The sequence below is a fragment of the Ailuropoda melanoleuca genome, chromosome 4, assembly GCF_002007445.2.
Source record: "Ailuropoda melanoleuca isolate Jingjing chromosome 4, ASM200744v2, whole genome shotgun sequence".
Lineage (NCBI taxonomy): Eukaryota > Metazoa > Chordata > Mammalia > Carnivora > Ursidae > Ailuropoda > Ailuropoda melanoleuca.
This window is the reverse complement of record NC_048221.1, coordinates 142,421,453-142,433,626: the sequence shown is the minus strand read 5'-3', so window position 1 is coordinate 142,433,626 and position 12,174 is coordinate 142,421,453. Positions and strand designations below refer to the sequence as shown.

The following is a 12,174-nucleotide window of genomic DNA, read 5'->3' as shown; positions in this document are numbered from 1 at the left end:
GAGGAGCCTGATGTGGGGCTCGATCCCAGAATGCTGGGATCACGCCCTGAGCCGAAGGCAGACACTTAGCGACTGTGCCACCCAGGCGCCCCTGTCTGTGATTTAACCACTGTTTACGTCTACATTGCTGAAAGGCAGATTTAAACCTTCTGGTGTGAAGCTGTTCTCAGTGGTTCTGGGGTGGAAGACCAACACAGGGTTAAGACAATGGCTGCAGTTTAACTTGCTCTGTATTATTTGAAAAAACAATTCTGTTTTTTTTTTTAAGATTTTATTTATTTGACAGAGACAGAGAAAGTGAGAGAGCATAAGCAGGGGGGAGGGGCAGAGGGAAAGGGAGAAGCAGACTCCCCGCTCAGCAGGGAGCCTGATACAGGGCTTGATCTCAGGACCCTGAGATCATGACCTGATCCGAAACCAAGAGTCAGACACTCAAATGACTGAGGCACCCAGGCTCCCCTGATATCTTATGTTTTTATGTAGGACAGATTCATACGGAGTATGTATGGGTAGAGATTTGTAACTGTAGATCTCTTGGTAATTATATTTCCTAAAAATAATTTTATTCATTCATTTTTTATAATTTTTAAAAAAGATTTATTGGAGACAGAGAGAGAGAGCAAGCACGAGCGGGGAGGAGACGGAGATGTGGGGCTCAATCCCAGGACCCTGGGATCACCTGAGCTGCAGGCAAACTCGACTGACTGAGCCACCCAGGCGCCCCCTGAAAAAAGTTTTAATAAAAACTATCTATTAATAAGAAAAATATTTCCATTTTGGAAAAAAAAAGTCATGTTACTAAAGTCTTACCACACTTTATTTTTAACAAAATACCTAATCTATTAGTTAGACTTTGACATTTTGGCTAATTCCAAAGCAATCAACAGGTTGACTATCAGCAGGTCAGTTTAGCAGTGATGAGGTTAATGAAGGATATTGAGAAGAAAGGCGGCAAAGACAACCCCCCCACAAGAGGAAACAACCATTAAAAGGATTTTACACCACCCTGGAAGGAGCCTTCCACTCTTTCCCATGTGACAGATGACAAAAACCTGATTGGGTGACATGTGCAGGGAGGGTTAATCAGATGAAAACAGCCGCCAACAAGCCCATAAAAACCCTGGACTTAGAAACTCGGGTGGCAACCCTCTTAGGTCCCCTACCTCTTTGGGAGCTTTGTACTATTGCTCAATAAACTTTGCTTTGCTGCTCGTCACTCTATCGGGACTACCTCTTCATTCTTCAAAGCGGCGTGACCACAGCCGTGGGCACTAAAGGAAAAGAAAGCCCACAAGGCGAGCCCAGACGAGGCACTCCTAAGCACCGCCAAGACAATGTGAGGAATACTGAACACCCCTCAGTCACGCTGCCCAAAACAGTGTGTTCTAGACACAATCACACCAATAATAAGCAGCATTACTTACACAATGATCAAGACTCAAATGTGTTCCAAATTCTAATATGTACTATGATACTAATTTCATGCAACTGTTACTTTAACCTAAGTCATTAAATCACTTACAGAAAGCACTAATCTCTCCAGTTAATTTAGAGTATTTGGTCTTGGGCACCTGGGTGGCTCAGTCAGTTAAATGTCCGACTCTTGATTTTGGCTCAGGTCATGATCTCAGGGTTGCGAGACTGAGCCCCACATCGGGCTCCACATTGGGCGTGGGGTCTGCTTAAGATTCTCTCTCTGCTGCCCCCCTCCCCCGCCTTCTGTCTCTCCCCGTTCTAAGACTATTTGGTCCTCACAGCTACGTGACGGGACTGGTTCAGACAACACGCACCCACTGGATGTCCATGCCCTGGGTGAGCTGCTCCAGTGCCACGAAGTCCTCCTTGTTGATCACCTCTTTCCCTGTGCTCGTTTTCCACCCGTTCTTCTTCCAGCCTTGAACCCAATTAGTGATACCTACAAGAAAAGCACACTCACAGTCCACTGAGCTCCAATGTCCTGGTCTCCTCCTCCCAGACTTCCCTCTTCTACCCACTCTACTTGTCTTCACAGCAGTGTGTGGACTTGCCACTGGGCCACACAGGCTGTTCTCTGGCCAGGGGCACAGCCCTGGCATACTCCCTGCTCATCCCTTTGCTCAGACTGGTGTTGACCCACAGCTCCCAGCCTAAGAGGACGCCTCCTCCATCTCTTCCACACCCCCTCCCCGTGTCCTAAACAGGATTATTTCTCAAAGGAGCCATCAGCACGCCACCTTAAGTTACTTGTGCATATTTACAGTCAAAGGACCACGACAGCAGGGACATAGCTACTCCACTGCCCTATCTTAGGAGCCTGGCCCATGAGACACGTCTACGTGGCAAACTCCAGAGCAGCAGAACGGGCTCCAGAAACCCCAGCTTTCTCTTTATACCCCACAAACCAACCATTTTCCTAATTTACCATTTGGATCTTGCCCTGATACAATACCTCCTACACGAGAAGGAAATACCTATTTTCTTTCATGTTTACTAGAAAAGCTAGAAGTACAATGTGAAAGCTTACCATTTATAGTAAACATACTGTCCGTATATAGAACCAACTTCTTGATGTTCTGAGCCTTTGCTTGTTCGATGGCTTTGCAGGCTGCCTTGAAGAAACAAGCCAGTCATCATGCTATAGAAATCGTTCAACTTTCAACATTACTGATGTTCAAATTTAAATACACTCTTTCTTTTTCTGTGCTAAACACCATTTAAACATTCTTTCTTTTTCTGTGCTAAATTGTAATGATTACATGCTCTGTGTGAAATAATGCTACACATACAGTTCTGTTTGCACATCTATTTGAAATAACTTTTAAAATTTTTCTGGAAAATTCCTATCCGTCAGAGTCATTAGAAACCCCAAACCAAGTTTCTTCTGGACTTTGAGTATCTCATGCACAGAGAGTGTACACAGATCACTGCTATGACAGACTTACTCTCAGCGGGAAATGTGTCTGACAACTTACATGAATTTCTGCTCTTTGGTTGGTCTGCCGCCCGGGAAGCCTAATGCCTATGTTCCTGGTTTCAAAACAATACAAAGGAAAATGAAATCAATTAAAAAAGCTAATTCTCAAAGTGCTAATTCTCAAAGTGATTCCTTAAACCTCACTAGACGATAGGCTGGATACATTTTTTTGACACATGAAAGCATCATACAAAAAATACAGCCTTTAAAAATCAAAACAAGAGTACTAACATTTTATGGAAAAGCACCATGGGATGGTCTTGTGAAGAATACACAGACACTCAGTCCCACACAAGCTCGCCACCTCTTACAGGGTTTGAGGCTAAAATGAGGTATCGAAGGGAAAGAACTCTGTAGACACAAGTGGAGAGAAATGTAGAGTCTTACAGTTACCGAACAGTTTACGTTACATCATATCCAGCACTGCTGCGGGCACTTGTAAATGCCGGAGACAAAGCTCAGAACCGATGTGGCTACTTTACAGGCTCAAATCCCTTTTACGTTGACTCTTAGGGCTGCCGAGTGTAATCTGAATGATCACACTTTGCCTCACCCTGACCTCGTGCCTCGTGAAAAACTAGAGGTAACCTCTAAGCTCACATGTCCTCAGAAGAGTCGTGGGGGCATGACGGGTTCCAAGTCTGGTGACCTTGGACATCCTTGCCAAAACCACCCTGCCGGTGGCATGTGACTCTCCTAGGGGGCAGGGAAGTCATCCGGTAGATGCCATCAGTAAGACACAGAGACTCGTCAAGATTCAGGGCGCAGAAAGCAATGCTGAGGTACTCTACATTCTGAAGAACAAAGCCGTCAGAGTCAACATGAACCAGAGCTCAGTCCTCCGCGAACTCTGGCACAGCTAACCTAACAATAAGCAGATCTTGTGTCATTCCTTGACAAGTTTTAGAATGTGATTCACTTCGATATGAAGCCTTTTTTGTTTACTCACAAAGGATGGCCCGGCCCCCAGTAAACACCGATTCCTGCTCGTGCCCTCCTCCGCCCATTGCTGGAGCAGCAGCCATCAGTGTAGACGACGACAAATTCTCCTGGAAGAGGGAACTTCGTGAGTGCCACTGGATCCAAAGCACCAAAAACAGAGATTCGTTTGACAAATTCACTAAGCTTGAATTCACGTTTTAAACTGAGAAAGTATTGTACAACGTGATCCATATTTTCTGTCTAGGAAAAATGATCAATTTCTTACACAGGGGCCCTCGACACTTCTTGATTAGCACGCACTCGCACTTCGGTTCCGCAGGATCACAGGTAAATTAAAGGTAAAGGCAGTCATTTTGTGAACCTCGGACCCACAGTGGTGAGGGCTGCTGTTGCAACCCCCACTACAGAGGTCAGAACAGTGCCACTATCCCTCTCCTCACGGAGGGCTGTCATTGCAAACAAGTAGTGCCCTGGCGGATAAGGACCTGTCCGCCAGAGTCTAGTCCTCCAACAAATGTCGGTCTAATGTTTTTTTCTTAGTATATTTGCCTCTAGTAAACTATGGTCCCGTGTCTTTGCTTCTTTGCATCAAGACAGAGGCTCAGGGGCACCTTGTGGCTCAGTCGGTTCCTCTGCCTTCGACTCAGGTCATGATCGCAGGGTCCTGGGATTGAGCCAGCCCCCCTCCCCAAGTCAGGCTCCCTGCTTCTCCCTCTCCCTCTGCTGCTCCCCCTGCTTATGCTGTCAAATAAATAAATAAATCTTAAAAAAAAAAAAAAAAGACAGAGGGTTTGATCAACACACCAATGCTGTAAAGAAGTAGGTAGAAGAAATCTGAGGCCACTGATGACTAGAACACTCTCTGCAGGGGGGCAGAAGTCAGGCTGGCAGATCTTGAAGAGCAGGGCTCTGGGAGCAAACAGGGGCCCTGCACTGTTTTCAAAAGGATAACAGACTAGACAAGGCAGAGGCAAAGGGAAAAGGAGGGAGGATGTTAAAGGAAGAACACATACCTAGACAGAGTGGGGCTGGGAGTGTGGGAGAACACAGGTGTTGGATAAGAATCCTTGGTTCAATCGAAATTGACACCATTAACACAACGGCCTTTGTGGTCACTGAATTTCGTCTCAACTGCGAGTACCTATCAGGCACTGCATTAAATGCCATTATAATTCAAGACATTGTTAGTACCTTGGAAATGGCTCATCTCCCAATTACTCCACACATATGTGCTCTGATGACTACTGGCAAGTAAGCAAATCAACAACATTTGGGGTTTTTTTACATAACTGCAATATCGATTTATACAGTTTTAATGCAGCTTGACAAAAAACGTTTTCTATTGGTTTTCCTTGAATTGTAAGATAGCTTATTCTTGGAGAAAACTTGGAGCCTACAAATACACTGATTTATATAAAACTCCTGCTTAACAACAACAACAAAAAAGCTAATAACTCCTATTTTCTGTTCATACATGTAAAAAACAAAATAGGAAATTTATATACCATAAGTCACTAAATATAAACTGATCCCTGGAGTTAGAGGTAGAGGAAAAATTTATGACTATTTTGCTTCTCAGGACTAAGAAAAATCATTTATGTTTTGCAAAGGCTAAACATAAAAGGTAAATATACTCGTACTAAAAAAGAGCTCTGTCCAGTCCTTTCTTCTTTTTTATTTTTTATTTATTTGCAAAGGCTAAACATAAAAGGTAAATATACTCGTACTAAAAAAGAGCTCTGTCCAGTCCTTTCTTCTTTATTTTTTATTTATTTATTTATTTTTTTTTTTTAAAGATTTTATTTATTTATTCGGCAGAGATAGAGACAGCCAGCGAGAGAGGGAACACAAGCAGGGGGAGTGGGAGAGGAAGAGGCAGGCTCATAGCGGAGGAGCCTGATGTGGGGCTCAATCCCATAACGCCAGGATCACGCCCTGAGCCGAAGGCAGACGCTTAACCATTGTGCCACCCAGGCACCCCCTTTCTTCTTTTTTAAAGATTTATTTATCCATTTGAGAGAGAGAGAAAGAGAAAGAAAGAGAGCGCTAGAGCACGTGTGTGGGGGAGGGGCAGAGGGTGAGGGGAAGCGGACTTCATGCTGAGCACTGAGCCTGACTTGGGGGCTTGACCCTGAGATCAGGACCTGGGCGGAAGCCAAGAGCCAAATGCCTAACTGACTGAGCACCCAGGCATCCTCCAAGCCCCCCCTCTTTTTAAGATTTTATTTATTTATTAGAGAGAGAGACAGCCAGCAAAAGAGAACACAGGCAGGGGGAGTGGGAGAGGAAGAAGCAGGCTCCCAGTGGAGGAGCCTGATGTGGGGCTCGATCCCAGAACTCCAGGATCACGCCCTGAGCCGAAGGCAGAAGCTTAACAACTGAGCCACCCAGGCGCCCCCCCAAGCCGTGTCTTACTTAAAGAAGCTGAAGCCTTTGCATTTTCTCATAGTGACCTGAAATGCTGTGTGCACAGAGAATACTGGTGTTTCAAAAGATTACGGTTTTTCATTTGTAGGCCACATAATGCTTTTCCGATGAATGTCCAAAGTTCTAATAATTCTGCACAGTTCAACCAATATAAAATAGTAACCTTAGAAATTTTTAAAGAAACTTCAGATGAGAATGAAAATGCTAAACATTAGCTCAACTTTCCCCTATTAAGTCGGAAAAGTTCTTACACTTATTTTCATGATTATTATATGGAAAACTTATAAATCCAAGAGATATACCCATATAAGAAAACGAGTCTTTGTTAACTGAAGGCACGGATTCCGTGTTCTGTCTCACATGCTTCACACAGGGCTCTGCATTTTCCTCTCCATCCAAGGGCTCACGGAGTCGCTTGTTGGCTTTCACTTGTGATTCTTGTTCATGCTTATTTTCTGTCCCTGAAAGATCGAGTCTACTCAAAAACCAGGAAAATACAAACATAACATGAAATGCTTAAGAATCCAGAAATTCAGTAAGTGATTTAGTATCACTAAATCAGACTTAAATATGCTCTGCCTGTGGCCCTATAGAGGAAATAACTTAAGACAGTCCACACTGTGTCAGATTTTGATGTCCTATGAAATTACTCTAAATTTTCCATAAGCTTGATAAGGGCGATAGGAAGACAAAGGCCACATTTCTATTAAAGTAGAAATCTGGTTTTGACAGAGATAGTAGGGATACCAAGGGTTTTGCATCCTACAGGGATGGTGGGCAGTTTGACAATCTGAGGGGCTCTTTACCCAGAAAGAAAACAAGGACCAGAACTTGGTAGGGGCTCCTCTCGATACTCCAACACTACCAATGCCGGGCGGAGAGCGTCCAGGCGAGTTGAGAGGGCATGGGCAACTGGATCGTAGTAAACAGACAGTGGGCCACACTGAGAAAGGAAAGTAGAAACCAACAGCAGAAGAGACTGGGTCCCTTCAGGGCGACAGTTACAGAGCTTTGCTTCAGGAGCTCAGCCACGGGACGCAAAATTAATCCCAAAGGCGTCTCAAACACTCAGGTTATGTGGGAGCAGCTCTTCCTACATTCTCATTTTATGGAGTGGAAATGGGGGCACAGAAGGAGCAACCAATGGTATCTCAAAGATAACAACTAAGCCCAACATTACAGAGTTCACTTTAAGCTCATCCCTAAACCAGGGTTGGAGAAATAGGGCTCCAGTGTTGACTGAACACCTACCACATGGGTCCAAGCCAGAATGTCCTGCCTGGAGTAGCTTCTCCACCCACACCTGTCAGAACACTGCTAAAGATTATCTAGGCGAAGTGTGAGTGAAGCCACTATGGAGAGCAATGTTTGGTTTTCCACTCTGCTGTGTTTACCTTTAAAATATTCCTCTAGGGGGGCCCCTGCGTGGCTCAATCAGTTAAGTGTCTGCCTTCAGCTCCGGTCATCTTCCCAGAGTCCTGGGATCAAGCCCTGTGTCGGGCTCCCTGCTCAGTGGAGACCCTGCTTCTCCCTCTCCCTGCAGCTCCCTCTGCTTGTGCTCTCTCTCTTTCACTCTCACTCTATCTCAAGTAAATAAATAAAATCTTAATAAAAAAAAAAATTCCTTTAGGGACTTTACGTAAGTAAATCCAAAAACATAAGTACAAGTCAAAGGGTTAATTTTGCAGAAGTTTAGTACCAATACAAATATTGATTTTATCTGCAGTAACAGAGAAAGTAAAATTGGAATGGAAGTTTTTAAAGAATAGATAAGACTTTGAAGGAAAAGGAGCCCATGGTTGTCAGATAATTTTCCCTTCACAAAATTGGGTTGAGTAAGTTAACCCCAAATCAGTTTACAAAAATCATGGTAACTGCCAAGTAGCTCAAGAATCCAAAACTAAAAATATACGTCACATTAAGAGAAAATCTGGGGAAGGGGCTAACACTTCTGCTTTGACACAGTTCTTGAACATTAAAGATGTTAAATCCCAATTTACATATATAAGTCACCGACTCGGAGGTCNGAGAGGAAGAAGCAGGCTCACAGCGGAAGAGCCTGATGTGGGGCTCGATCCCATAACGCTGGGATCACGCCCAACCGCTGTGCCACCCAGGCGCCCCAGGGGCTAACACTTCTGCTTTGACACAGTTCTTGAACATTAAAGATGTTAAATCCCAATTTACATATATAAGTCACCGACTCGGAGGTCTCCGTAAACTTTTAAGAAAGGTGATTCATAGATATAAAGAACTATCCTGCCTTAGTATTTAGAGTATTTAATAAACAGAAACATACTTCTACGGGAAGAACTGAAATATGAATAAATTACTATTTGGTTAAACAAAAGAGCAGTGAAAAGGAAGTATTAAGAACCCAACTAAGACAAGAGCCATACTTGCACATTTGTTTTCTGTCCCAAACTGATTTCTCCACCAGGGCAGAAAATCTAACGGTCACATCACAACTTCCTTAAAAGCTGCTGGGGAGACAGAGGGTGAAGCTGATGCACAGTGAGTGAGCTTCTGCCCTGCTTCAGAAACTCGTCCTGCGGGGCAGATCCTTAAGCGTGATTGCCTCTCCCCGAATTCTGCTTTGACCACAAGTGTCATGGCCTCCCAAAGGAAGAGCTATTCAAAGCTTGAGCATCTCAGTGGGACTGTAGAGAGCCTGCTCAAAAAAAGCAGATTCTAGGGGAAGAAAGGGATAAAGAAAAGGGGGGTAATCAGAAGGGGGAATGAAACATGAGAGACTATGGACTATGAGAAACAAACTGAAGACTTCAGAGGGGAGGGGGGTGGGGGAATGGGATAGACTGGTGATGGGTAGTAAGGAGGGCACGTATTGCATGGTGCACTGGGGTGTTATACGCAACTAATGAAGCATCGAACTTTGCATCGGAATCCGGGGATGTACTGTACGGTGACTAACAGAATATAATAAAAAATCATCAAAAAAAAAAAAAAAAGCAGATTCAAACTATTCTCTCATCTTAATTTACTAGTAAAAAAATTTGTGAGTAAAGCTAATGAGACACAACGTTTTCAAAGTAGGTTAAGATATACAGTTTACCCCTGAACAACGTGGGGGTCTGACGCCCTGCTCAGTCGAAAATCTGAGTATAATCTCTGATTCCCCAAACGCTTAACTACTACTGATAGCCTACAGTTAACTGGAAGTCTTACAGATGTGAACAGCTGATTCACATGAATTTTATATATATCCTATACACTGTAGTCTTACAATAAAGTAGTGGAGAGTAGAAAATGTTATTAAGGGGCGCCTGGGCGGCTCAGTAGGTTAAGTGTCTCCCTTTGGCTCAGGCCATGATCCTGGAGTCCCAAGATCGAGCCATGTTGGGCTCCCTGCTCACCAGGGAGTCTCCTTCTCTCTCTGCCCGCCCCCCGCCCCGGCTCATGCCTGCGCACTCTCTCTCTGTCTCTCTCTCTCAAATTAATAAATGAAAATCTTAAAAGAAAATGTTAAGAAAATCCTAAGGAAGGACACTTGGGTGGCTCAGTTGGTTGGGCATCTGCCTTCAGCTCAGGTCACGATCCCAGGACCCAGGGATCGAGCCCCACATTAGATTCCTTTGCTTGGTGCGGAGTCGGCTTCTTCCTCTGCCTGCCCCTCTCCTCACTTGTGCTCACTCTCTCTCTCTCCCTGACAAATAAATAAAATCTTAAAAAAAAAAGTCCTAAGGAAAATTTATAATAAATGTATGTTATATGAGAAATGTAATATAATGAAGTCTGCATATGAGTTTACCCACACAACTCAAACTCATGTTGTTCAAGGGTTAACTATATTTTAAAAATTTTGTGCTCTCAAGCAGTCACCCTTAGTTCTGCATACTTGATGTTCCTTATAGTGGGACTTAAGCTTCAATTAATTCTACTTTCTGCAACACGTGAAACTGTAGGAAACTCTGATTGTGTGACCCTGTCCTAAATAAGAAGGAAGCACCATACGTCCAGGTGCATGCCAGGAAACAAACTACATTCATCACTTAAAAACTGTAGTCCGTTCAATTTGATAACAAGTATTTTTTTAAAGGTAAAATTAGGGGCTCCTGGGTGGCTCAGTCAGTTGAGCATCTGCCTTCAGCTCAGGTCATGATATCAGTGTCCTGGGATGGAGCCCCATGTTGGGCTCCCTGCTCAGCCGGAGGGCGGGGGGGGCCTTCTTCCTCTGCCTGCCACTCCCCCTGCTTTTGCACACTCTCTCTCTGACAAATAAACAAAATCTTAAAAAATATATTTAAAAATAAAAAATAAAAATAAATAAAAGAATTAAGTAGAGTGAGGACTCCAAATGGAACAGGAGACTGGAGTCTCAGCTTGTCTTAATACTGTTACTAACAGAAACCACTAAGCTAAACCATTAAGCTCAACTGCTTTTTGCCTGTTTCCTCATCTGTAAAACAGAAAAATGGAAACAATCATCACATCCTCTGTTTAGAAGATAGCTATACAGACCAAGTGACACTGGGGTCTGCAAGGTTTTGAACAGGTTAAAACACCATAGTGATGAGAGCAGCTGACTACCTTCTGAGCCATCTGGGCTTGCAGGCTTTCCGACAAAGGCCCAGGCCTCCTCCTCAGTGGCAAACTTCTTAAATCTCGCAGCAGGAAACCGGTCCACCTGGGCTCTACATTCGCTCCTGGAACAGAGTGCAATGTTACTTCCTTCCTTGCTTACTGATCCTCTTTTTAACAGATTCCTTTCTGAAGTTGGAAATAGAGTGAAAAAGGTTGGGGCTGTCAGCTCCGTGGGGACAAAGGGTCATGCCTGTTTGTAGTTTTGTTTCCTGCCCAAACCTTTCATCGCGTGGTGCTACGTACCAGCCAGATAGTACAACAGCATGTCACAGTTTCCTCAATCTCAAAACGTACTAGAAATTTTGGGTCTTTGAAAAAGGAAATCCTATTAATCATTACAGCACACACAGTTAATAAACCCTGATACCATATGGCGGGGAGAGTCCTACTCGTGGAATCCGAAGACGTGGATACAACAAGCCCTACCTGTGTCACTTACTAAGCCCAACAATTTCCTGACCACGGTAACTACACCTGAAAAAAATAAACACACCTCCAAGGACCGTTACAGGGATCCAAATTTAGTTTATAAGAATTTCTCTTTTTAAAAACACAGGGAAGACGAGGGTAGGTATTATCAGAGTTTGACTATGTGTAACTATTTCGAAATTCTTTCCCCGAAATAAAAAAGGATTAAGTTGAGGCCCCTGGCCACCCTTAAACTACATGCGGCATTTCTGACACTGCCAACAAATACGAAAACGAGTCGGAGCCTGCGGCCGGGACCTGCAAGCCCACGTCAGCGGAGACCGGCGGCGGCGGGCCCGGGGCTCCTACTGCCCGGCTGGCCGCAGGGCTCCCAGGCGTTCCACCCCCCCGGCCGCAAGCCGCGAGGTCGCGGCCAGTCCGCCCTGGGCTCCTTTGGGGAGGCGCGGCCCACTCACCAGGTCTGGAAGACCCCGGCCTTGCGGCCCCTCCTCACGGCATAGAACATGCTGAGACCGCTGCAGCCCTGGGTGCTGAAGCGCACGGCGGCCAAAGCAACTCTGCGCGCCACGGCCAGAAGCTTGGTCATCACTCACAACCGGCCATCGCCAAGCAGCTTAGATGCCTGGCTCGCGCCACCACCACACAGACACAACTTCCGGCGGCGGCGCGAGATGACGCGCATACCAGCAGGGCCTGGGAGGTGGGGCCTAGGGGCGCAGCGCCCTGCGCTTTTCAGGCTCAATATCCCGGAAGTCAGGGAGAAAGTCGAAACTGGGCGGTCCCGGGAGGGGCGGGACCTACGGAGGTGGGTGGGGACTGGG

The 12,174-nt window shown here is 45.1% G+C and overlaps 1 protein-coding gene across 8 annotated transcripts in view; it reads right to left on the bottom strand.

Moving 5' to 3' along the window:
- RNASEH1 (ribonuclease H1) overlaps positions 1-12,035 on the bottom strand; it is a 24,679-nt gene extending 12,644 nt beyond the window's left edge. For 3 of the 8 annotated variants that reach the window (XR_002144596.2, XR_004624470.1, XR_002144597.2), the window contains exons 1-7: positions 11,809-12,028; positions 10,871-10,986; positions 6,625-6,783; positions 3,903-4,002; positions 2,952-3,006; positions 2,504-2,588; positions 1,791-1,915 (exon numbers count right to left, since the gene is read on the bottom strand). Coding sequence is in view for 5 of the 8 variants with exons in the window: in XM_034657149.1 (XP_034513040.1) it covers positions 1,791-1,915; positions 2,504-2,588; positions 2,952-3,006; positions 3,903-4,002; positions 6,625-6,783; positions 10,871-10,986; positions 11,809-11,939 (771 nt within the window). In the remaining 3 variants the exon portion in view is untranslated. 8 annotated transcript variants of the gene reach the window in all.
- Positions 12,036-12,174: the final 139 nt, after the last annotated feature.